Source organism: Hippocampus zosterae, chromosome 18 (genome assembly GCF_025434085.1).
Source record: "Hippocampus zosterae strain Florida chromosome 18, ASM2543408v3, whole genome shotgun sequence".
Taxonomy (NCBI): domain Eukaryota; kingdom Metazoa; phylum Chordata; class Actinopteri; order Syngnathiformes; family Syngnathidae; genus Hippocampus; species Hippocampus zosterae.
In genome coordinates, this window is record NC_067468.1 from 13,140,348 (window position 1) to 13,163,329 (window position 22,982).

Below are 22,982 nucleotides of genomic sequence, written 5' to 3' on the forward strand. Positions count from 1 at the left end.
GAGAGGAATTTGATTGAGTTGACTTTTTTAAGGGTATCACACACTTGAAAGCCAGCAAACGTGCAATTTTGGATTTCCCTTTTATAAATATGTTTATTCATACATTTAGCACGGATTTCTTCATTGCAATCTTACTTTCTACAACACTAATAAACAACAGTACAGTGGAACCTCCACAAATGAATTTCCCTAAGGTCATACAATTACAAATGTATAGGCACGAGCATCAAACTAAAGTCCACCAGAGCCAGATTCGTTTTTTTTTTCTCCGGGATCGGTGGAAGCAAACCTTGGAAGCATGAATTTCTATGATTCTTGTTAAAATATCTCCTAGGACGTCTAAATGTCATATTTCGACACATTATATTGCAAGTGATTTTTGGATTGCGGGAGGAAGCTGGAATATAACTCACACAGCCTCTGGAGAACATGCAAAAACACAAACACAGGAAGGCCAGATTTGAGATTTGAACCCCAACCCTTTGAGGTGGGAGACAAACATGCTAACCACTTTCCATCGCGCTGCCCTTCAGAGGTTCCAATGTATTATCTCTTTACATTTTAACTTCCTTTAAATGGGGGTTTTACCCCCCCCCCTCCCTCTTCCCCTATCTATTTTTCCACTGAAATACATTTCGGCCAAGCTCAAAGTTCTCTAACAGACGCAGCTAATTCAAATATTTCCTCCTGCTTCATAAATACTGGGTTTCCATTACTCTAGGAGCACTCTGTCAGGGGCCTGCACCGCATGCACTTACACACACACACGCACACACACAGTCTGCTAGGACTACGTGGCACTCTTTTAAAACCATGGGGGGAGGAGTGAAAGTGCAAACCGGCACACGTTACATGTACAGTACTTGCCTCACACTGTCATGCAGATTTATAGATTTGTAAAAGAAAATTCCAATGTCTCGGTTCCTCTCACAAGTGCAGGAATGTGCTGGGAGATCTCATTTTTCCATCGTCTGCTCAGTGATAAAATTTTGCGCAAGCACGTCTGTAACTTATGGACTGATAAGTTCTGAGGGTTGGAGAACAGTCTTGAATACATCACAGATGATCCTTGAGGTCCAAATGGACAGCAGTTCTGTTCTGGTCTGACATTCATTCATTCGCTAAATACACCGGTATTTCCCAGAATGCAACAGGAAATATGTTCTAATCTCATTCCTAATACTCTCTAAATATTGAGTGCCATCATCTTTGTTAAAACATTCCCAGGCCCAAAAATAGTTCAATGAAGTTGTCAAAAATCTTGTTGTTGATAAAGTGAATCACAAAATTCAATCATGGCGCATTCACAACATGTCTGGAACAAGTATGACTACATAAGGTTTCACAAAGACAAAAATGGAAATAGAAATTGAGCAAAATACGACTGCTGTCCAAATTTGGAAGGGGGAAAATGTAGAACAGATAGTGCTATCTACAGGACAATGAACATTATTGCATGATCCAAGATTCCAGTCTTACCTACTTTAGAGAGCCGTCACTTCCATTTGCACACCAAAATCTGAAATATTGTGTACAGAATACATGATCAATATATTTCAACAAGTTTCATTTCATTTTTTTGGTTTGTTTTTACATGTCCCCAGCATGGTCTTGATTAAATTTCTGGTAGTCTCATGTCTTTCATTTTAAGCGTTCATAAAACCTGACTTGATGACCTCAAATTGAGAACACTTGGCCACAACTGTTTTTACTTCAGTTTTTATTCAGTGCAGAACACAAACAGATGAGTGGGATTCATACGAAAAAGCCTTTGCGCATGCCTATGCTTCATTACATAAATAATAATCACAATAGAAACAAACAAAAAAGACAAATCGCATGCTGTAACAGAAAGGAGACTATGTCTCACAAATTTTGCTACGCGTATCATTGTCAGCAGTCCGTTTGCACGTTTGAGGGAGGACAACAAAAAAGTCCTGGTGTCAGTTGGCCAGAAAAGAGTGATGCTGGCGCTGACTCCACGCCGGCAGGGTTCGTTTCCAGAGAAAGATGGCGGTGATGGTTCTGTTCGTTGGAGACAACTTCAAGTGGACATTTGACTGGATCGGCACAAATGGACGATGAGGGCGGACAGAGGCTGGGTTAGGATGAGGCCGAGTGGCTGGGGCTCATTCAGGCAAGATTGGAAACTGCCGAGGGAAACAAAACGAGACCAAATAAGGCCTATTTACCCCTCCTTGGTCCAGCAGATGGCGCTGTTCCTCTTCAATTCGATAACTGAGGCCACCGGCGCCAAACTCCGTTCCTCATGGGCCACTCACTATTCTCCAGTTTTAGAGGTGTCCCTCATCCAACACATCAAATTCAAAAGATCAAGCTTGTTGTCTGGCTCCTGTAGAGCTTGCTAATGTGCTGATCATTTGACTCAGGCGTGACCGAGAAAGGGAAACATCTAAAGCATGCAAGCTGGTGGCCCTCGAGGACCAGAGTTTGACAACTTTGGTTTTGGCTTCATGATGGCCGTTTGTGTGCATTTGAATTCTTCCTTTCACCTTGCCATGTCTAAAATTTTGGCTTTGGCGCCATCTTTTAGCAACTTGATGCCAAGGAACTGAGTGTGGGAGGAGCTTCGCCATCGCCCTGTCTCATAACAAAATAATGCTTTGTCGCCACCGTGTGGCGTTTGCAGGGCATCGTTTAAATCGACGCAAGCCAATTTATTATTGTATTATTTTAATGTTACCGTTTAACTTTTGTGTCATCACCGCCACATAAGATACGTGTCACTTGAAATGTACATGTAAGTTGAGAACAAAATTTACAAGATATATGTACCTCATCATCCGGGTCTTCCTCTGGAAGCTTGTGGAATGCATGTCAAGAAAGACATAATTAAGTTGAGTTTTTATTCTCACAAATGTCATTAAACGTGCCATAATTCGATACGTCAAATTGCTTTTGGACTGGATTTAAATGTAGCCGCTGAGCCGGCGCAGCATGCTACAGTGCTAGTCCTGTTTTTGCTACTTGCTACTTTCAATTTTTAGAAAAAATGAATCGAGTGCTTGAAGTCGGTGTGATAGCTACCTCGTTATCCAGATCATCCAGTGGAAACTCCTCATTTGGAAATTGTTTCTGGATGTCAAGAAAGACAATCAAGTTGAGCCTTTTGACACTAGACTTACAAGTTGTGTCTATTGTGGAAGAATAAGGGGAGCACTGACTTTTTCATCTTTGGGTTCGAATGGGAGATCAGGGCAGCTACCGTTTTCTGCAAAATAAAAACGTCACATCACATGGAGATCCTGGCAATATGAAATAAGAATTCACGTTCCATATTCATTTTAAAACGTTATCGTTTCTATGTCGGCAACAACAACATCGAAATTTGAGGGCGGGGGGGGGGGGGGGGGGGAGGTGTGATGAAACAACAACGAAAGAAGAACACTGCCGTCTAAATTTTCCCACCTAAGAAATCTGTACAGCTCCTCTCCCTCCACGGCTGCAGGTTGAGGCGTAGCACATTGTTGCAGCGTACAAGCGGGTTTCCACTCGATAGGACACTGAAGGCGTCTCTGGGGACGGACTTGATGCCTGTGTTGTCGCAGATGATGCCGGACAGGGTAGCGCTTGACAGGGCGGCTTTCTGCCTCGCCGAGAAGACGCCGGGGTTCTCGTACCACAGCCTTTCGAGTTGGGCAAGAGCTTCATCAGCTAATAGGAAGCGTGATGGATCTAGCCGTCTGTCTGTCGACAAAGTATCCGGTACGGATTGAGGTATGAGGCTGACCTGTCACCCTCGCGGATTTTTTGGAACTGGGTGGCGATAATGCAGGCAAACAGAGGCCCCACGCGGCCGCCGGGGACAAAGGGCTCAGCCACACCCCCCATCCACACGTCTATGTTGGCGGGCGTGCCGTAGAGTTGCAGCAACCTGCGGGCCAGGTCCCGGTTGTTCAGGACCTGAGCGAGCTCGGCCTGGTTCCGGGGCTCGGACAGGTTACAGAATTTGCGCCATGCGTTGTAACCTTAGAAGAGGTAAACATCGAAAGGGGAAGGTCTGAGGAAGTCGTCATCTGTGAAGAGGCACTCACGGAGGTCAGGACATGTGACCTACCGGGTAAGCCGTGATCACGCCCCCTCTGCATGTTGAGGGATCCCAGGTCCAGAGCCAGGTGTTGCACGAACTCAAAGAGCCTCTCCCTGAGAGCATTCACCATCATGTTGTCCTGAGTGCCGAGTTTGGCGGGTCGGCCCACGAGACCTCGCACCAGTGAGTCAATCCCACCTGGAGGCACGTAACAATGGGTGGTCTTCAGATTCCATAGCACCGTGTCTCCAGAGAGAGTACACACATAGAATGATGCTCACCCTCAAATATGATTCTCCAGGGGGTGAAGAAGGCTTTGAATAAGGGGACGCTGGGGAACTGAGGGTCTTCTCTGTAGTTTGGGCCCAGGCGGGCTAAGACGGGCTGGATGGCCAAGTGAGCAAAGCGGTAGGCTGCCGTGGCGAAGACGTTGGAGATCCTCGGGTCCACGTCAGGGTTGTAGCCGGGATAAGGCCCCAGCAGCCGCCGCATGGCATCGTCGCCCACAATGTGCGGCAGATAGTCGCGAAATACAAACACCTAAGACCCGTGGGATGAGTTAAGGATTTACAAAACCTCCAAGGGGGGGGTGTTGGGGGGGGATCCTCAATGAATCTGACCTGCGAGTAAGCGCCCATGATCTTGCGCGCCTCTTGGTAGAGCGTCTCGCTGTCCCAATGGCGGTTGAGTGTCTTCAGGGCACGGGCGAGACGGTTGTGTTCGCGCATGAACATGGTGTGAATGCTGGTCAGAGCGACGTTCTCATCGACGCGAACGTCGCCTGGAAGACGTGAAATGATTCGTTTGATCGCGTGAGTGCGACATTTATCAGCGCCTTACTTCATCCATTCGTTACGTTTCTTCTATCCTAAGAAATCAAATCAACTAGAGGCCATTTCTTTGACTGACCTGCAATGAAACACGGAACCTCTCTGGCATTGCTGTCATTGGTGGTGCGCCTGCGGGTGGCGCACATGTTGACCGGCAGAGGGTGAAAGGGCAGCAGCTCCCGTCCGTTGTCTTTGAATTCGGTATTGACGCGCAGGAGTCCCTCGCTGTTGAGATCGCGGAGGCTGAGGGCCAGCTTGGTCTCGGAGCCGTACACCTGGCCCAGATCCAGGAAGGCGGTCAGCGCGTTGATCTGCTCCCGCTTATTGGGTACTCCTCCAAAATTGTAGGCCGAGAACCCCGTTCCGCAAGCGGGGGCCGATCTGAAGGAGGGGATGCAGCTGTCGGGACCGGTGGGCAAGCGAGGGTCACCGGGAGGAATCTTGGAATGGAGACGGACACCAAAACGTTACGGACGACAAATTCCTTTCTAGCCAATCAGTTTTGCGTTTCAGGGACCGACCGGGATGGGGATGCACGGCTCGGTGCGCTCGCAGCTCTCCTCGCAGTTTATCCCATTGCTGAAGGAGCGGATGCTGGGCGAGAAGGGCGTGAAGGTGAGGTCGTGGTCGTTCCACTGTCCGAACAAGGTCACCATGTGAGAGAACTGCCTGTCGCTGACCACGCCGGCGTCCGTCGTGCTCAGGATATTATTCGACACCTGGCGGACCTGGGGGGGGGGCACGGAGCGGGTCATTGGCTTTTCGTGCGGCTCATCGGAAAGGAGCGAGAGTGCAGTTTGCGAGTGAATACCAGGGGAAGCACGAAGTTGTTGAACCTTCGGTTGGGCTGCCACCCTTTGGGCTCCGAGATGCCGTCGTCGTACTGGGCAGGAAGCCAGCGGGTGAAAGGAGTGTTGGAGGCACCCAGGCGGGGGTTTTGTCTACAAAGTAGAGGCTTTGTCTTTACAAATCCAGCTTGTGTAACCTCAACGGAAGTGTATACATTCAGCTCTACGTGGCACAACATTTTACACAAACAACGGTTGAGTTTCAACACCTTTTGTGGGTTTCGGAGAGGTTTAAAAAAAAAGAAGGGTCAATTAGATTTTGTGTGTGTGTGTGTAATGACATCCATTTATCTGCCTAATGTTGTCAAATGATTAAACGTGGTGTTTTCTCTTGTGCATTTGAAAAATGTCAACGGGGACAAAGTGAAGAGACACGAAACGATAATTAAGAAGCTCACCGGTTGTTGCAGACGCTCGTAGCGGTGCGATACTTGTCGAGGTTTTGCGTGCTGCTACAGGGCGGAGGCCTGACTTGAGCGGCGCATCCCGTGATCCTGCTGAGATGCTCCAGATCCTCCGCCGAGAGCAAATCTGCGAGCCACAATAGCAACATTCAGCGAGAGGGGGGGAAACCTTCACATCACCCCCCACCCCACCCTAGAACGGAGAAGCTGACCCGTTGCATTGAGGGAGCGCTTGTGGATGCGGTGCACCCTTTCCCGCAACAGGTGCAGGCTCTGCGCCATGTAGTCCGCGGCCCTCACGGAATTGCGCGTGTACCCGCGAGGCTGCTTCAGCAGACGCAGAGCGTCGTGAGGACTCACCACTTCTTTACGCACTCGCCTCAGACTCCTGAAAGTGACAACAAGGCACCAAGGTGGAGTCAACTTCAAATGTCTGAGTGGAAGTGACGCTCATATTTTTTGAGAAAATACATGTGTTTATATAAATATTCCTTGGTTGGTTTCGAGCGGCTCGGTAGGCGGCCGGTTAGTACATCTGCCTTGCAGGGCAGAGGTCCTGGGTTCGAATCCGGACTTCGGCCTTCCTGTGTTTGTTTGCATGTTCCCCCTGCGTCCGAGTGGATTTTCCCAGGGCGCTCCATTTTCCTCCCACATTTCAAAAAAAGGCATGATAGGTTGGCGGAACACAAAAATCTACCCGGGTGTTATTTCATGGTTTACATGTTTTTTTTTTACACAAGGTGCTTAAAGAAATGTTAATGAACTTCATTCCTATTGAACAATGTGAACTAGACTGCGTTGAGTTAGGTCACGCGCCAGGATAATTACTCGTTAGGTAATATGACTACCGGTCCTTGAAATATGACAACGAATCTGAGTGAGCTAGCTTAGCACAAAAAGAAGGTTGATCAGAGCATTTAGCTCATGTTTATTTGGTTCACATTTTGACCCCCCCCCCCCAAAAAAAAACTCAGTCAATAGTTAGTTACTTTGTAACAGATGCTGTTCATTTAGTTAACCATTTGAACATATTCAGCCACACGTTAGAAACACAAGAACACGTGAGCTGAGACGATGACATGAAAACATTCTCATTTAGATGATTATAAAACTTACAGAACTGACTTTAATCGACTGTATATTTTATTTGAAGAGGTAAGTATCTACAAAGGGTTGAATTGCTGTCGTTTCGCAACTCAAGTTTATTTATAGAGCGCTTTAAAAAGCAGTCACGGGTGAATAGCAAGTATGTCGTATAAAGTTGAATTTTGCACTACCCGTTTGAATGTAAGCCAAATCATCTTAAAATGAACTCGAAGGTGCACAGGGAGCATGTGAAGTGGAGTTATGTGCTCCCTCCTACAAGTTCCAGTTCGGAGGGGAGCAGAGAAAAAAAAAAGGAGGACTTACTCTGCTCGAGAGTATGTGTAGGCATCATCAACAATCTTCTTGGCTTCCTCAAAGCATTGTTGAAGTAAAGGACTACCCAGGTATTCTAGGGAGAAAGGGAGGGGTGGAGTCAGAAACGTCCCGAATTTGCCACATTCTATAAATGTAGAAAAATATTCCATCTACCGGTTGATCTCAAGTGTGCAGGCACCAAGCAGGTGCCCAGTATGAGGAAGACAGGAAAAATCATTTCTGTAAGAAAATCCTCCTAAAAAAACAAACTGTCAGATCAGTTTGTCAATTCCCGAAGTACAGCAGACTATGACAGTCAATTCAAGAGGCAACACGCTTACCTGTCAGAAGCGTGTGAATGTCATCATGGCAGTGATGCGGCCCGTCTGTTTTTATCTGGTGGCATGCGAAGGCCTCGCCCCTTTGTACTGTTCTGTGAGGCCATTGGCAGGAAACAGACCTGTTTTCCCCGTTCCCTTCTTGTAGTCAACCAAACGCCACTTGATAAAACGAGTTTAGATCACCCCCCAAAGTTAAATTATAACTATTCTCAAACTCATTAAGATTATATTAATGGCATGCTCTCTTATTGTGTGGGAGCGTGTTGTCATTTGAACGAGAGCTGATTGATTATGAAATGTTGATATTATCTCCGGGTGCTCCGGTTTCCTCCCACATTCCAAAAACATGCGTGGCAGGCTAATTGAACACTCTAAATTGTCCCTAGGTGTGAGTGTGAGCGCGGATGGTTGTTCGTCTGTGTGTGCCCTGCGATTGGCTGGCAACCGATTCAGGGTGTCCCCCGCCTACTGCCCGGAGACAGCTGGGATAGGCTCCAGCACCCCCCGCGACCCTAGTGAGGATTGAGCGGTTCGGAAGATGAATGAATGAATCAATGAATGTTGATATTAACCCTCTCAGGGACAGTGGTTACTATAGTGGACAATTTATAACGTTATCAGGCTACTGGGTGCATGAAAGGCTGAAAAAAAAAAAAATCCGGACAAATGAAGTGGAATTTTTCCGCGGCACACCATTAAGCGCTATTGTGCCGTGTGCCCCCTGATGTGAACACCATACAACTAAATAAAATCGACACATATATGAGAAATAGAGCAGCGACCAACTAAAAAAAGCATTTTTTTTTCACCACAAAATTGAAAATTGCATTCTATTGCAATGTCAATTTTTATTTGATGACTTCTTCAGCCCTAATTTGGACTCCCCCCCAAAAAGTTTGCATCATCTGTTCAATTTGGCTCTTTCTTGTGGCCAACATTTTCGATGTTCTCGACTTGGATCGCGGCTCTGCCCTTCTTGCCAAAGCAAATACATTTCTATGTAAAAGTTACTTTGCAACTCGACAGTGGCGTGCAACAAAGACAAAGAGCGGATGGGTGTGTAATTACATTCATTCCATTAGAGCGTTCTCATCACCGGTGTCAGTCAGACAAAAGTACTGACTGTCAAACTGGTAAGTGATCAAAATCAGACACCCGAGTATATTTACGAACAGCCCAACATGAACAGAAAATTGTTTCGTTATGCCTTTGTTGCACTTCTCATGCACATGACCTCACCCGGGCAACATAAAACAAACTTGACAGGCGACTCGCCATAAAAAGTGACTTGCGGACAGCAATTGAACGCTACTCGTCAAAACAAATGCACCATATAAAGGAGAAATAATATGACGACGAATCGAGATTGCAGTTGTGGGAAGTTGCAACTCTAACTGTGCGCAAATGGAACTCGATGGAATTCTTAATGCCTGCGCGTGTCTTACTTTCGAGGTGCAAAGGTCATACAAACGAGAACGTGAGTGGTGGGACTTGGATACAAAGATCGCGATTGTAACGTTTTGTTTCGTGGCGAGGTTCAAGCTGGAAATGAAAATTTTCAATTTGGAAACTATTTAACCCTTTGAGGGAGCGGTTACTCCAGTGGACAGTTTAACGTGCTATCATGTTAGGGGGGAAATGAAATGTTTTTATTTCTGTAAAAATGGGAAAATATTGGCACAGCACTTGTCATTTAGAATTATCATAATTTTATTCTTTGGGGGGTGGGGGGGAAATTAAGTACCCGGTGAATTGTGTAACAGGAAAACTACAGCATAGCAGTGCTTCTAATTGTCTGGTGTTTTTTTTCTCCCTTTGTGCTACACCATATAGAAAACAAACAAATATGAAAATACACATCTATTTTAAATCTAGGCCATGTTTGCATATCTGCACATGTTGCAAATTTACACCATGTTTTTCTTTTAATCAGAAATGCAAATAAACTTGTAGATTTATTTTTTTTTTGCGTAGGTTCTGATCTGCCTTTGCTTTTTTTTCTCTCTAACACATCATTTTTTCAGAATCATAACATAGGGCAATTATTTTAAAATGCAATATTCAAATTTCCTAAAACGGGGACTATCGGGTGATCAAAATTCGACAAGATAAAAAGTTGAAATCTTGGCACCATCTGTGTAGTCGATCTATGAATGTCACTTAATAAAGTTTCCCAAAATAGCAAATTTTTCTCACGACCCTCCATTATTGGGGTCCGCGCTAGAAGCAAGATGTCTGGAAATAACTCAAATAAGTAAGCTGTAACATTGTCCCCATGGTTGTTTGCAACATCTCAAAGAGTTGCATGAAGTCACTTAAGTTCCCGTTGAAGGGCCCTCGAAAAGCAGAAATGCGCGGTACTGGTCGAAAGGCTGTTGGTCAACCTTGAGGAATGGCGCAAGCTATATTATTTCGCCAGTGTTTTTGTTAAGCGAGGCATCTCATATGCCCTTCTTGGGAAACAGAAGCAAAGTCTGACGGCTTTAACTGTCAAAAAGTGAAAAAAAAGAAAATCAGCGCTAAAAGTGACCCGGCAGCTTAAAGCTCACTCGGCAGATCTGGGAAAAGAGCACCTTTGGACATTGTTCAGCATTTTCGAGAATCATTAGTTCCTTCCTGAAATTGTTTATTGGATTCATTGGTTCCTTTTCCTGAACATAATAAGGAAGAAGATCAATATCAAGTTATCAAGTCTCATTGTCACAGCTGGTTAGACATTAACGAATGGAATACCAGAAGGGTTAATGGCTCTGTGATCTCGTGGTGAAAGTAAATCTATGCTGGGATACAAGCGGGAAACTGACGACTTTGTAATCATTTTCTTTTTCAGTGGTTTGCGATGAAAAGATATTATTAAATCCAAACATAAATGTAAAAAGGTGACTCACAGTACACGTACACATACATGGATCATTTTAGGAATGCAGCCATTTGCAAGGCCTCCTGCCTGAAGTCAGCTGGATAGGCTCCACCAGGAAAAGAAAGAAAGAAAACATCTACGGGGCATTTATCCAGCGTTTAACTTTGGTTGGTGGCCCTAAGGATGACCCTGGTCTTTCATCATCATCCCACTGGAAATATGTGAGAACATATTAGACAAACGTGCTATTCTGCCAGGTAATTCCTTTGCAAATTTACCAACGTGATATCTTAAAACTGCGCGTCCGACCATTTTGCGGCGCATACCAGGCTGCTGTTGAGATGTTGACCGTAACATATTGTTAAAAAATAAATTTGAGTACCGTATTTTCCGCACTGTGCGGCGCACGTAAAAGCATTGAATTTTCTCAAAAGCCGACAGTGCGCTTTATAATCCGATGCGCCTTCGATATGGATCAATATTCTGATTTCTTGGATGTGGTATTTTAAATATTCTGTAAAGCGCTCCGTTACAGCGACTGGTGAAAGCTCAATATAAATAAAAGCTGTATTGTATTGTATTGCCTTTAGCATAGCTCCATCTGGTGGATACATAACGCAACCGCAGCCACTACTGTAGCTTCTATTCTATGCGCTTTATAATGGGGTGCGCCCTATATATGAAAACAGTTTTAAAATAGGCCATTCATTGGAGGTGCGTCTTATAGTGCGGAAAATACGATATATGCTTTATTTGTCATAATTCTGAGCCGAGACTTTTCGGTCATACTGCAGTGATTTTATAAAACGATAACAACTCTTAAGTATATCCGTTTCCAGCATTCACACCTGTGAAGAACTGAAATATGACCGTTCCCTACGCTGCAAATACAAATGTTACCCCCCGCCCCGCAACCCAGTAGGGTTGGGGCAGGCGGTGTTAGGCGGTCAAATAAAAGCTGCATTTTGAGCCTCTTTGCACATATCCGAGTTTCGGGACGCCATTGACCCACTAATAGCCAAATTCAAGAGAGGATGAACTCAATCACGTTTGCGTTGTTTCTCTTCACTGGTCTACAAGGTTGCGGTGAGAGTTTTGAAATCCGATATTTTTAATACAAATATAACATTCAGCATTTTTTCGCATGATTTTATGAGTGATTCTTCTCCGCAGCTCTGACCCTGGAAAGTGATGGCTTCTTGAATAACGGACCGGATGCGCTGACGACAGTAAGTCTCTTTCTCCGTCTGCATTAAAATCATAAATTCACGTATATCTAACCTGTGAACAATTCACACTTCCAACTCCCTTTGTACATGTAACGTGTAAACTGAAGACATCTATCGATGATTGTTTCCTTTCTTCCCATTAAAAAAAAAATCATTGTGTTGATATATACAGTGTGCATGGACACACAAGTTGCTGGTGTGTATTAATTTCTTCCGTGACTTTGTGCTCAGGCTGGGAGTCCCTGTGAGGACTGCACAAAAATAATCAACCTCTTTGTCGACCTGCTTTCCAACGCAGACCTCCAGGTGAACACATTCGCTTATCAGACCTTCCTTATCGTTCGCGATTGGGCACAATGCTATCGCACAGTTTTTTTTTTCTTCACAGTAAATTCCTGGAATGTTGCTTGGCACACATTCGTAATCAGCAAGAACGCAGTGTTGGTAATAGTTTGGAATGACAGAGTGAATACGGTTTATCTTAAAACTATATGTGGCTCAGGCGCAAGGGCGCACTGGACAATGATTCTGTTGGCCTCTTGAAAATGGCATCTGAAGAGCTCAAGGGAGTCTCGTTTCATTTACAATCCAACTTTTTTTTTTTTATAGCCACAGTTGTAACAAAGCGCTTTACAGAACAGTTGACATAAAATGACAAAATAGTAGAAGACACAACATATTTAATCCAAGTGCTATTGACACCAAAGCATCGTTAGCATTACGTGTCAGACCTACATTACCAATTTGAGCTGAACTACGCAGAAAGGTGGCAAATAAAATTTTTTTAAAATGAAAAAGACTTCCAGTTTTACCGCAGAGAGATGAAAAGCTGGTTTTAGCTTTTTTGGGAGTTTCGCCGACATTTTTGTCATGTGCAAATTAGGCAAACGCGTCAAAGGATTGTTTAGCCTGTGTCTGTGCACCAATACGTAGCTTCGTAGATTATGTTGTTCTAGAATCTGTTGTGAATTGAATATTGAGGCGAGTAAATCATGCTTCTTCTAGAAAAAAATCATGCTTAGCATCGGCCAGCTGTGTGACCATCTGCCCGGGAAAGCCGGCGTGGCTGAATTATGCAAGGAGGAGGTGGACAAGATCCTTCCAGTGGCCATCAGCTTGATCACTGTCATAGCGGTACGTTGCAAGGCCTTGATACAATTTTAATACATGCATGCTTATATCAAATTATTTTAAATTCCCACGTGTCTGCCTGTAGAGTCCCCGGGACATCTGCAAAATCACTGGGCTGTGCGGCTCAGACGACCAGCAGAAAACGTTGAGCTCTTTGCTCAACGAGGCGCTCCAGCTTGTTCCATTGCAAGCAAATGTCAGTCAATGAGACGGCGCGCGTTTCAAAAAGATCAATGACGGTGACTATCGTTTAATATCTCCTGTTTCGTTAGGTGAAGCCAACGTCGCCATGCTCATTCTGCATTTTTTTCATCAAGACACTGGATGACTTGCTGCCCAAAGAGGTAGATCAGCAGCACCAACCAGATGGTCGGATTTTATCTGATATAATTTGTATTTGGAGTCAATTCTGTGATTGTTTGACGTATACGACTAGAAAATTAGGTTCAGGAGGATATGAAAGCATCCAGTCTAATTGTGTTAGCGGTTTCCCAGAAGGCCTTGGTGGAGCTGATGAAGGACGTCTGTCACATCATGCCCATCTCCTACCGTATTCAGTGCCAGTTTGTCATCGGCACGTTCATCAAGACGCTGCTGGACGCCCTCCGAAGCTTTGCCACCCCGAAGGCCATCTGCACACTCATCCGCCTGTGCAAAAGTCAGGAGGGTCCTTCCGTTGGTCAGTCACGCCGACACACACAAAATCTGAAAACATTGTTGTGTAACCTGGAAGAAAAAAAAAAAACAAAAGGTCGATTCAATAAGAGACATAAAACAAATCTTATTACAGTCCAGACAGAGCTTTTTGAGTGACAAAGTTCCGATTGATTGCTCTCAAGTGGCACAATGCTTAAGTATGAGTCATCGAAAAAAACAGCATGGAAATTATCGCGTGATAGCAAAACTGTTCTGCTCCATAAAGGAAAAAAAAAAACTTACCTTCAAGTTCCAGTTTAACCAGGTTTGAGGCGTAGGATTGAGGCCCATGGAAATTAAAAATATATATATTAATGGAAAGCATATAAGATGGATGTTTGGAGCCAACCACTGACCATACATATGCTCCCCCCCCACCCTCCACCCAAACCCTCACCCCCAGACCCCTGCACTTTGCCAACATACCGGTGCAGGGACCTACCAACCTCTCTGAAATGTGGGGTAAGTTAAAAATAGTTCATCATGTGTGCTTTTTTTCTGCTAATCTGCAGTACACTAAGAAAGCAGATTTATGTTTGTGTTGAATCAATCGAAAACATTGGCATTTATCCGTTTATACTTTGGAAGGCCATGATCCATATTTTTGCCGAGTTGACTGACCCGGCTCATATTCTGTTTGTGCATTTTCTGCGTTGTCAATTTGAAATGTCTTGTTTTTTGTTTTTTAATTAAGGGATGAGAATGACAACTTTCTAGTGTTAATTATAACTATTTCCACTCCGTGTAGACTCTGTTCTACTGTCAAAGATTTTCCTGGAAACCCCTCAGCTACAACACTCTTTGAAGACTTGTCAGGTAGATGTGACTAAAGCGTTAAAAATCTTTAACGACATGCAAAAAAACGTCATGCCCTAACTGTGTGTGTGTGTGGCAGGCTGGAATTGTGAGTCATCACATGTCTGAGCCAGGTGTTGCGGTGGGTGTGTGTGCTTTTCTCACTCTGTGGATTGGTCTGGGAGCGCGTGGCTCAGATAAGGTCATAAACTACAGATTTTGTACTCGTAACATCTTTTATGCAAAGTTGTAATTGTTTGCATCAATTGTTGAGTAAAAAAAAAACGTCATATTCTGGTTTGAGTTGTGATTTTGTTCTAGAATATGCCTTTGTAGTTGTTCAAAATCGTTGTGCAAAAAGGAACACATCTGCCTCACAGTCGAGCGCGACCAACAACAGATGGATAAATGGACTGAGGTACAATTCTCTAAAAAAGATGCGACGCATAATCCAAAATGCATGAGCAAAGCATGCTGTTTATTTTAAGAGCTTGAGGGAGCTCAACAGCAGGTTAGACTCCTGGGTGACAAAGTGTACAACAAAGGGAAAAAAAGGGGGGGTGTTCGGCAAAGCAGACAATGAGAAAAGGCACTTAATAATAATTAGCGAACATACACACAGCAACACAGTTCTTTACAGAATAATTTAGGAAGGGAGAACCTGCACAAGGTCCCGTGTAAACAGGCTGGTTTCTCTGTACAACACCAGCCAATTAAGGACTCTCCCATCTTGTTGTTTGAAACAACGTTACGTCACACTCGCAAGTCATTTTACCTGATGATTCGGCTCACACATTCTTTGGCCACACACATCCGTGGAGCTCCTAAAATTTGTCTGTAGTACACTCCAGGAACCACACGGGGGTGTCGAAGCGCCTTGCCAAAGCCCAGTTCACACTACACTGTCTGTTCCAGCCTGGATCGAGAAGGTACGAACTGGGGAACAAAGTGGGCCAGGCATAACACAGGCAACCAGATGCAGAGAAATTTCACAATGCGGCATTTCACTTCAATAGATGCATTGCTCACCTGTACCTTTTATATCGAAGCCAGCAAGATGGAATATGACCACCATTGTCTAAATCTTGCATGAAACCAAATCGAGGCCCGATGACATCAGCATCTGGTGGGACGTGCAAACTAATTCTTGGGCAGCTTTAATTGTGAAGGGAGAGCATCATGCTTTTTCAGGCTTTCGGCTATTCCGCGTCTCACAAATCTGGCCCCACCTCGGTACTACCCCCAAAGGTGGGAAATTACCGGGTGTTTTTTCCTGGTCATCGCCACAATCACTACGTTCTGTGTAAAAGGCATAGGTGAGTAAGCGGCTTATCGTCACAATCTCCTTTGGCGAGGGTCAGGAGCATTTTTAAAATGCAATTAATTTCAATTGGGCGGAAAGAAAAAGGAAGATCTTGTGTTTCAACAAATCTTTGGAACGAACAAAGTGACGAGCAATGCGTGAACATTGGTTTAGAGGGATACATCTGCTTGACCGTTTAAAAAAAAAACGTGTAAATAATACTTCGGCCGCAACTTGCTTGTATATAGGAGTGCAGGTCACATTTAATTAGGCGCAAAGGGTGTGGAGAGTGCCGCAAATTCAATGAGTTAAATCTGATCACGTTGTGTCAGCATTTCAAAACAACGGGCATCTATTTACGTGTGAATCAACGACAAGCAGGAACTCAACAGACCTTTATGGCTGTCGTTGGCAACAATGTCGGTCCCACGACAATCAAATGACATTCTATGCTTCAAGTATGGGGCCGTGCCACATGAGCAAGTGAAGCCCCCCCCTTCCTGTAAACGGGCCTGGCTACGCTGAAATGGCATCCAGAACACTTAACCTCGTTTAGAACGACCGCCTGACATTTCGAGTGACAAAATAAAATTACGTTTTAAAAATGGAGTGAAGTTTACGTGAAGCCCCAACACAGCCAAAACGGTCAGTAGCAGCTTCTGACTTCTCTGTAAAACGTCAGAAAGAAAATGGCGTGAAGGGACAGCACGGACAAAGAAACGACGACGGTTGTGCGTTTGGTTGCCTTGGGCAGAAAGTCGTCTCGAGACAAATGCGGCGGCTCTTAAACGGGTTTGAGCAGGCTGACAAAATGGCCCAATACCAAAGTACATAGTGTAAAAGACGTGGCAGTGATGGGGGCTATTTTGTGCAGAGGAACAGTAGGATGGGAAAGAGACGAACACGCGCTACATGAAAGGAGCAAGGCGGGTAGCGGTAGGGTGGGGGGAGTTAGTATTTGAGCTCCTTGGGAACCTCCCATGAAAAGAGAGCCCGGCCGAAGTGACCGTAAGCTGCAGTGCGCTGGTAGATGGGCTTCTTAAGGTCCAACTCCCTGCCATAGGAAGGAACACAAACATAAGCTAGTCACCGAAACGAAAATGTGCCACGAAAAGTCAAGAAATCCGCATGGATACCTCACGATGACTCCTGGACGTAGGTCGAAATTCTTCCTCACGATGTCCAGCAGCTCACTCTCATTCTTCTGGGACGTCCCGTAGTGGAAAATGGAGACGGAGAGCGGATGCGCCACCCCGATGGCATAGGACACCTACGCCACGGGGTTTCAGACAGTGTTTAGCCACGATCTGCCTGGATGCACTCCAAAGTGCTTCACTCTCACCTGGACCAGAACGCGCCTGCACAGTCCCGCTTTCACGAGTGACTTGGCAACCCAGCGAGCAGCGTAGGCGGCGGAGCGGTCCACCTTGGTGTAGTCCTTGCCCGAAAAAGCACCGCCTCCGTGGGCGCCCCAGCCGCCGTAAGTATCAACGATGATTTTGCGCCCAGTCAGACCAGCGTCACCCTGAGGGTGGCAAACGGAGTGGTATATATTTTTTTTTAAATTGCCCCACGTGGGCCTTTGCTTGAGCAGAGCGCACAAACACACAAACACCAGCGATCCCTACTGGTGTGCAGCAGACGTGTTTATGATTAGTCAATTAATGTTATTTAGACAATTAAGGATGGAGAAACCTGCTTTTGTTCTTATAAGTCTCTCTTCCTCCCTCCCTCTCTCTCTCTCTCTCAGCAACACACATACACTCATATGGGTTGGTTTCAACGAAATCACCTATTTTGAATGTGAAAAAATATATATATATATTTTTGTGGAAAAACATATTCCATTCACAACAGTGACTCGGATGCTAATAATTTGGCTTTTGTGATGCCACAATCATCTGAACAAACTACACCCTGAACTAGTTGCCAGCAGGCGCATACAGGTGAGCACTTCCAAGCGACGTCCAATGCTGCCATCTGCTGGCCATCGTTATTTTTTTTTTCTTAATGCACATAAGAGAAAACTAACATTTTGAAGGCATGGAACCTTGACATTAACTCATTTAATCCCAGACATTTTCAGTGGAGCAAACCTCTCAATCCCAGCTATTTTGACTGATTTGCAAGGTCCACAGAAGATTGCGCATCTCATTTCTTACCTGCGGCCCACCAATGACGAAGCGACCACTGGGCTGAAGGTGATAGATGGTATTATCGTCCAGATAGCCAGGAGGGACCACCGCTTTGACCACCTGCTCCTTTAGACTGTGACGCATCTCCTCCAGACCAACGAGTTCGTCGTGCTGCACGGAAACGACAATGGTGTGGACGCGGAGCGGAACCACGGCGCCGCGGTCCTGTCTGTACTGGACTGTGACCTGTCAGGAGAACATTGCGGCAGTCAATAAACAAGCACGATGGTAAAATCAAGGCCCACCATATTTGATATAACCCTTTAAATCCGATACACAGAGCTCAGCAAAAATGTGGCCAGGGTGGCACAGTTGGCAATAAAATAATGAGGTCATTATACATTGTGATTTAGGAAACCGTAACGTCTTATGCGGCCTTTGATGAAAATGAGTTTGCCTCGCTTGACAGACACTGAACATATGGTTCGTATGTGACCTGAGTTTTGGAATCTGGTCGGAGCCACGGCAGCGTTCCGTCACGGCGTAACTCGGCCATCTTGGCGTTGAGCTTGTGGGCCAGGACGATGGTAAGAGGCATGCATTCCTCCGTTTCATCGCTGGCATAGCCGAACATCAGACCCTGTGGGAGTCGTCACGAGATCAGTTACATGAACGGTGGAAGTCCGGACCGGTGTGCCGTCAGACCTGGTCGCCGGCGCCCACGTCCTCCTCTTTGCGGTCCAGGTGAACGCCTTGAGCGATGTCGGACGACTGCTGCTCTAAAGCCACCAGAACGTTGCAGGTCTTGTAGTCAAAGCCTGCAGTGGACAATCAAGCCTCAATCATATTGGACAGTCAGTAGTGGATTTACTTGGCGTCGCAATCTCAGTTAATCAATTATATTGTTTATTTGTCAGTGCAATTGTTTTTTTTGTGTGGCTTCCATAGCTCAAAGCACATCTACATGGACTGCTTTTCATTTTTTTTCTTCCTCCCAAAGAAACTAACTAAGTATGATCGGCGTGTGTTTTAAACCTGACCTGTGGTATGTTCTTCTAGGCTGCAAATATTTGACCAAAGTTGCATGCCTCACCTGCCTAACGCTACATGACAAGACTATCAAAGCGCTGCAGGGGGTTCACTGCTACCCGTAGACAACAGACATGGAGGAGCCTCGCGATGCAGTTTGACGGCTGTTTTGATTATGTAAATGTATTCAACAACCAGAGGGAAAAGAGGAAAAACTTATTTTCACATCATTAATTTAATTTATGAAGTAAGAAAATAGACCTACTATTTCTGTGGAAGTTGATCCCAAGTTAAGGCTATGACAAAAAAAAAAGCTTCAAACTTGTTTGGTGTCAGGACAAAATAGATGACCATGTGTGGTTGCTATATTTAGTCACTTTTCCAAACCCTCCGGCAGCTATTTTTCCCCAAAAAGACACCAACAAAAATGACAACAGAGATCCGAATGTAAGCAACACTCTTGTTTCCTGTACAGCGGAGGGAAGTGGGCCAATAAGATTTGGCTTGGTAATGCTGCAAAACCAACAGGTTCACATACCAAACGTATTGCGGGTATTAAGTCAAAAGTGTATCATTACACAATAATTTTATACTTCTCAGTTTCCACTTCCTACTCTATATATTTGCGAGTCCTGAAGTCACACCTGCGGTTGAGTAAATAAATATCCAGGCCAGGCTACTTATCACAGAAGTATGGAAATTAGACTTGCACTGTCCTCCATGTCAAAAGTGTCAAGCAACACCATGAAAACATGTTGCATAACTGAATGTTTTGAATAAATATCTGTGCTTTTCCACTCACGCCCAGACTGGAGATGATCAGCAGATTGCATACGGTTTGTTTTGTTAGGGTTTGGAAGTTTACCTTTGGAAGAATCGTCATAGCCAATATGCTTGATTGTCTCTCGCACAATCTTCTGGTAGTCTACCACAGCCCTGGAGGTGATCTCCCCAGCCAGCAGGATCATCCCCGTCTTAGCGACAGTCTCTGTTCGGGTGAGAGGGATTAACTTAAATCTTAAGTGTGAAACATCTTCGAGTGCAACACACAAGCAGTCCGTGCATTCAAGAAATGTAAAACACGTTGAATGTTAAACTTGTCTGGGATGCACATCTTAAAGAAGGGCTTGGAACTGAAAACATTTTCCTCGCATTAAAAACTTGAGTGAAGAAGCAAATAGGATTGTGTATTGGAAAAACGGGGGCGGGGGGGCTGCTGCAGGACATGTTCCGTGCTCTTGATATGAAGACACAGCTCATTAAATCATCCAATGTAATTTAGTAGAGAGCGCGTTCATAATGTCTGAGAGCTTCAGAATTACAAGTGAGGTTTATTTTTGTGATTAAAGCAATTAGTTTCAGAAGGAAGGGCAACATTGGGGGAAAATAAATTGAGAATCATAATATGACAGGAAATTTTTTGTCTTTCTACAAGAACAAAGAAGTGTGAAAACTGTTGAAATTCTATAAGAACAAATTTTAGATATATTATTGTTATGAGAATAACGTTAGAATTTAAATGAAAATGAAACATCAAATCCTACAAGACAAAACAAGTCGTGAGAATAAAATCATCATGAGAGTAAAGTTGTAATATGAAGTGGTTGGGGGGAGAGAGAACTTACCACATGCTACTTTGGCGTCTGGGTCTTGGGTGAGGTGCGCATCCAAAACAGCATCACTAATTTGGTCACAAATCTTATCTGTAAGAAGGACAAACATGGATTTAAGATATTGTCTTCAGATGATGCAACACAGAATCATGATTGCCTCCTTCATGCCGATTCATGTAGTTATTATGGGACAGGTTAAACCACTTCTGACTACACATTTTTAAAGTCAACGGACGCATTCCAGTCTTGAAAACAAGTCAAGACAAAGTTACGTCATTGCAAGTGAGATGTCCAAGTGGGAGTTTCGACTAATTAGCATTCATCTTTCCAGGTCATAGAAATGGTATTTCATTGACAGTTGAGTGGGTGTGACGTCAGCACATCTCCAGTACATGACCACACAACTTTAGATCATACTCAAAACATAACGCAAGAAATTCAATAGGTACAACGATATAATAATTAACAATGACTGATAAATAAAATGTATAATACTAATTAGAAGACATTATTCGACAAATGAAATTTCACACAAATACAAAACAAATAAACGGCAAAACTGCCGTTATTCTCCTGCCATTGTGAGTAGAGCAGGAAGCTAACCGGATACTGACTTGGACTGGCGTGAATAGAATTAGCCGGTGCATGATGTCGTTATTAAAGCTGATAAATCCCTTAAAATTCAACCGAACGTGTATTCCTTCCAAATATACCGCCGCATTCTAAGACAATTATACAAATTAGCCCTAAAATGTATTCTATTAAACGACGTGTTCTTTATTGACATTTAGCTTTCGTGTCTAAGTAGCTAGCTAACCTCTATGTTGCCGTCACTATGATAGTTACATAAAAAAGTGGGTGCGGGGAAGGGGGGGATAAAGTCAAAAGAAGTCTTCCAAAATATTGCGAACACATGAAAAGGACCACAAAAACTCCGTACCTCACAAAGGAGACACGCCACATGACCTCAGAGGAGGTGCTGTCAAACTAGCATTTGTCGTCCGTGTAATTTCGGTACTCACACTGTCAGTCCATCCATTGTAAAAAAAAAAAAACAATAATCAAACTCACCAGGGTGTCCTTCTCCGACGGATTCGGACGTGAAGAGGAAGCAGTCGTCGTCGACGAATGAGTCGTTATGGAAACCGTTCAGCTCGCCGTTCATCTTGAACACAGTTAGCCAACAAGCTAGGCGTTCGGATAACCTCCTCGCAATATGAGAAGATGGGGGATAACACGCGGCCTTGAACAGTCTGCGTATACCGCTCCGACTCACGATTAAAAAAAAAACTAACGCCCGGCGTAATGCTTCAGGCGACCCGCCGCTGTTGCTGATCTCAAAACTGGTTGGACTGCTTGGGTTCTTTCATGTGTGGAGGCAGGAGTGGCCTATGAGGAGTGCAGCCTATTAAGTTGCAAGTACTACCATGTGGTGCAGAGCGTGTAGACAGCTCTGGGGCCAACAGTGACAGAAAGGCTGTCCAGGTTGTGGAAGATGATGATGCTCAGTAACCTAAAGTCTATATGGGAAAAGCTTTATCACTTGCCGAAGCATCTGCTGAATTGAACTTTTGTTGATACCGAGGGACCCGTGCGGCCCTCCGTAATATAGATTTTCCGTGGCTTCGCGTGAACAGAGTTCATTGCCTTCATCAGTGAGCAAAGCTGCTCCTATGTCAACAGGAATTTGAATTGAACAAAGAGAATATACTTACACAAATTGCCAAGGCGTCAAATTATGACCTTGCATCTGTCTTAATGAAAATAATTACATGTATCGTGACTTTTGGAGTATTCTGCCGTTAGGATATTTTAGTCAGAATTGCCAGATTCCCTGGACACCTGGTTCGCCAGAAAACACTGCTCGACTTCCTTCTCTGGTATTTTGTTAAAGATGCATATGTCAAAGATAGTGGCGAAAAAGCTAAACTCCAAGATCTACACCTCATTTTTGTATAATTTTACACAGATTAACCGACACTATGCTTTTCGTACATTTATTTTTCGGGACAACCTTTACAGAACAGAACCAAATAAACCTCATAGCTACTCATAACTAACTCTTTTTCATATAGCAATGTCATTGCTTTTTTTTTTTTTTTACAAAGCCTCGCTAATCCAAATAGTGTCGCCTTCTCTTGATTTATAAAAGAAAAAACACGATAAGCCTCATGTGCCCCCGTCAACCTCAACTAGATGTTCTTTATAGATCCGAGGTGTCAGCAGGTTGTTTACAGTCTGCTGCTGCTGGTAACAAAAGTCCAAGTTACGGTACTGACTCGCTTTTTGCTACGTGTCCCGTTCGTATCTGTTATA

At 44.4% G+C, this 22,982-nt stretch overlaps 3 protein-coding genes and 1 long non-coding RNA gene across 5 annotated transcripts; 2 read left to right on the forward strand and 2 right to left on the reverse strand.

Annotated features, from left to right (window-relative positions):
- Nucleotides 1–1,703: 1,703 nt before the first annotated feature.
- mpx (myeloid-specific peroxidase) lies at nt 1,704–8,014 on the reverse strand. Of its 2 annotated transcripts, XM_052051504.1 has the most exons (17): nt 7,876–8,014; nt 7,709–7,774; nt 7,544–7,628; nt 6,346–6,521; nt 6,128–6,260; nt 5,693–5,822; nt 5,403–5,609; nt 4,961–5,321; nt 4,672–4,832; nt 4,333–4,591; nt 4,079–4,249; nt 3,752–3,989; nt 3,430–3,647; nt 3,186–3,232; nt 3,049–3,096; nt 2,797–2,823; nt 1,704–2,150 (listed from the first exon to the last, which is right to left on the reverse strand). In XM_052051504.1, the coding sequence occupies exons 2-17, from the start codon at nt 7,770–7,772 to the stop codon at nt 2,130–2,132; spliced, it is 2,346 nt and encodes a 781-aa protein (XP_051907464.1). In that variant the 5' UTR covers nt 7,773–7,774; nt 7,876–8,014; the 3' UTR covers nt 1,704–2,129. The 2 variants fall into 2 exon arrangements, with proteins under 2 accessions (XP_051907464.1, XP_051907462.1); XM_052051502.1 differs by lacking the exon at nt 7,876–8,014 and having other exon boundaries at nt 7,709–7,850.
- Nucleotides 8,015–11,728: 3,714 nt separating this feature from the next.
- LOC127591650 (prosaposin) lies at nt 11,729–13,555 on the forward strand. Its single transcript, XM_052051937.1, has 7 exons — nt 11,729–11,821; nt 11,909–11,964; nt 12,196–12,270; nt 12,970–13,098; nt 13,181–13,291; nt 13,368–13,439; nt 13,532–13,555. Exons 1-7 carry the CDS (start codon nt 11,770–11,772, stop codon nt 13,553–13,555), a joined length of 519 nt encoding a protein of 172 aa, XP_051907897.1. The 5' UTR covers nt 11,729–11,769.
- Nucleotides 13,556–13,594: 39 nt separating this feature from the next.
- Nucleotides 13,595–14,731, forward strand: LOC127591533 (uncharacterized). Its single transcript, XR_007959866.1, has 4 exons — nt 13,595–13,774; nt 14,195–14,253; nt 14,540–14,607; nt 14,687–14,731. It is a non-coding gene; the product is annotated as an uncharacterized LOC127591533 (long non-coding RNA).
- Nucleotides 14,732–15,033: 302 nt separating this feature from the next.
- mat2aa (methionine adenosyltransferase II, alpha a) lies at nt 15,034–22,084 on the reverse strand. The gene is made up of 9 exons (XM_052051659.1): nt 21,738–22,084; nt 20,679–20,756; nt 19,919–20,041; nt 18,730–18,842; nt 18,521–18,664; nt 18,052–18,270; nt 17,232–17,414; nt 17,026–17,159; nt 15,034–16,943 (listed from the first exon to the last, which is right to left on the reverse strand). Exons 1-9 carry the CDS (start codon nt 21,829–21,831, stop codon nt 16,841–16,843), a joined length of 1,191 nt encoding a protein of 396 aa, XP_051907619.1. The 5' UTR covers nt 21,832–22,084; the 3' UTR covers nt 15,034–16,840.
- Between the last annotated feature and the right edge of the window lie 898 nt (nt 22,085–22,982).

Bases quoted from the DNA above. Each gene is read 5' to 3' on its own strand.
- LOC127591650 (XM_052051937.1), top strand. From the start codon at position 11,770: ATGAACTCAATCACGTTTGCGTTGTTTCTCTTCACTGGTCTACAAGGT. The intron at 11,822-11,908 runs GTGAGAGTTTTG...TCTTCTCCGCAG, and splicing joins CACTGGTCTACAAGGTTGCG to CTCTGACCCTGGAAAGTGAT. The intron at 11,965-12,195 runs GTAAGTCTCTTT...CTTTGTGCTCAG, and splicing joins GACCGGATGCGCTGACGACA to GCTGGGAGTCCCTGTGAGGA.
- mat2aa (XM_052051659.1), bottom strand. From the start codon at position 21,831: ATGAACGGCGAGCTGAACGGTTTCCATAACGACTCATTCGTCGACGAC. The intron at 20,757-21,737 runs GTGAGTTTGATT...TCCTTCTTACAG, and splicing joins CGTCGGAGAAGGACACCCTG to ATAAGATTTGTGACCAAATT. The intron at 18,271-18,520 runs GTCACATACGAA...TTCTCCTGACAG, and splicing joins GACCAGATTCCAAAACTCAG to GTCACAGTCCAGTACAGACA.
- mpx (XM_052051504.1), bottom strand. From the start codon at position 7,772: ATGATTTTTCCTGTCTTCCTCATACTGGGCACCTGCTTGGTGCCTGCA. The intron at 3,648-3,751 runs GTCAGCCTCATA...CCAACTCGAAAG, and splicing joins AAAATCCGCGAGGGTGACAG to GCTGTGGTACGAGAACCCCG. The intron at 3,097-3,185 runs GTCAGTGCTCCC...CTTGACATCCAG, and splicing joins TCGAACCCAAAGATGAAAAA to AAACAATTTCCAAATGAGGA.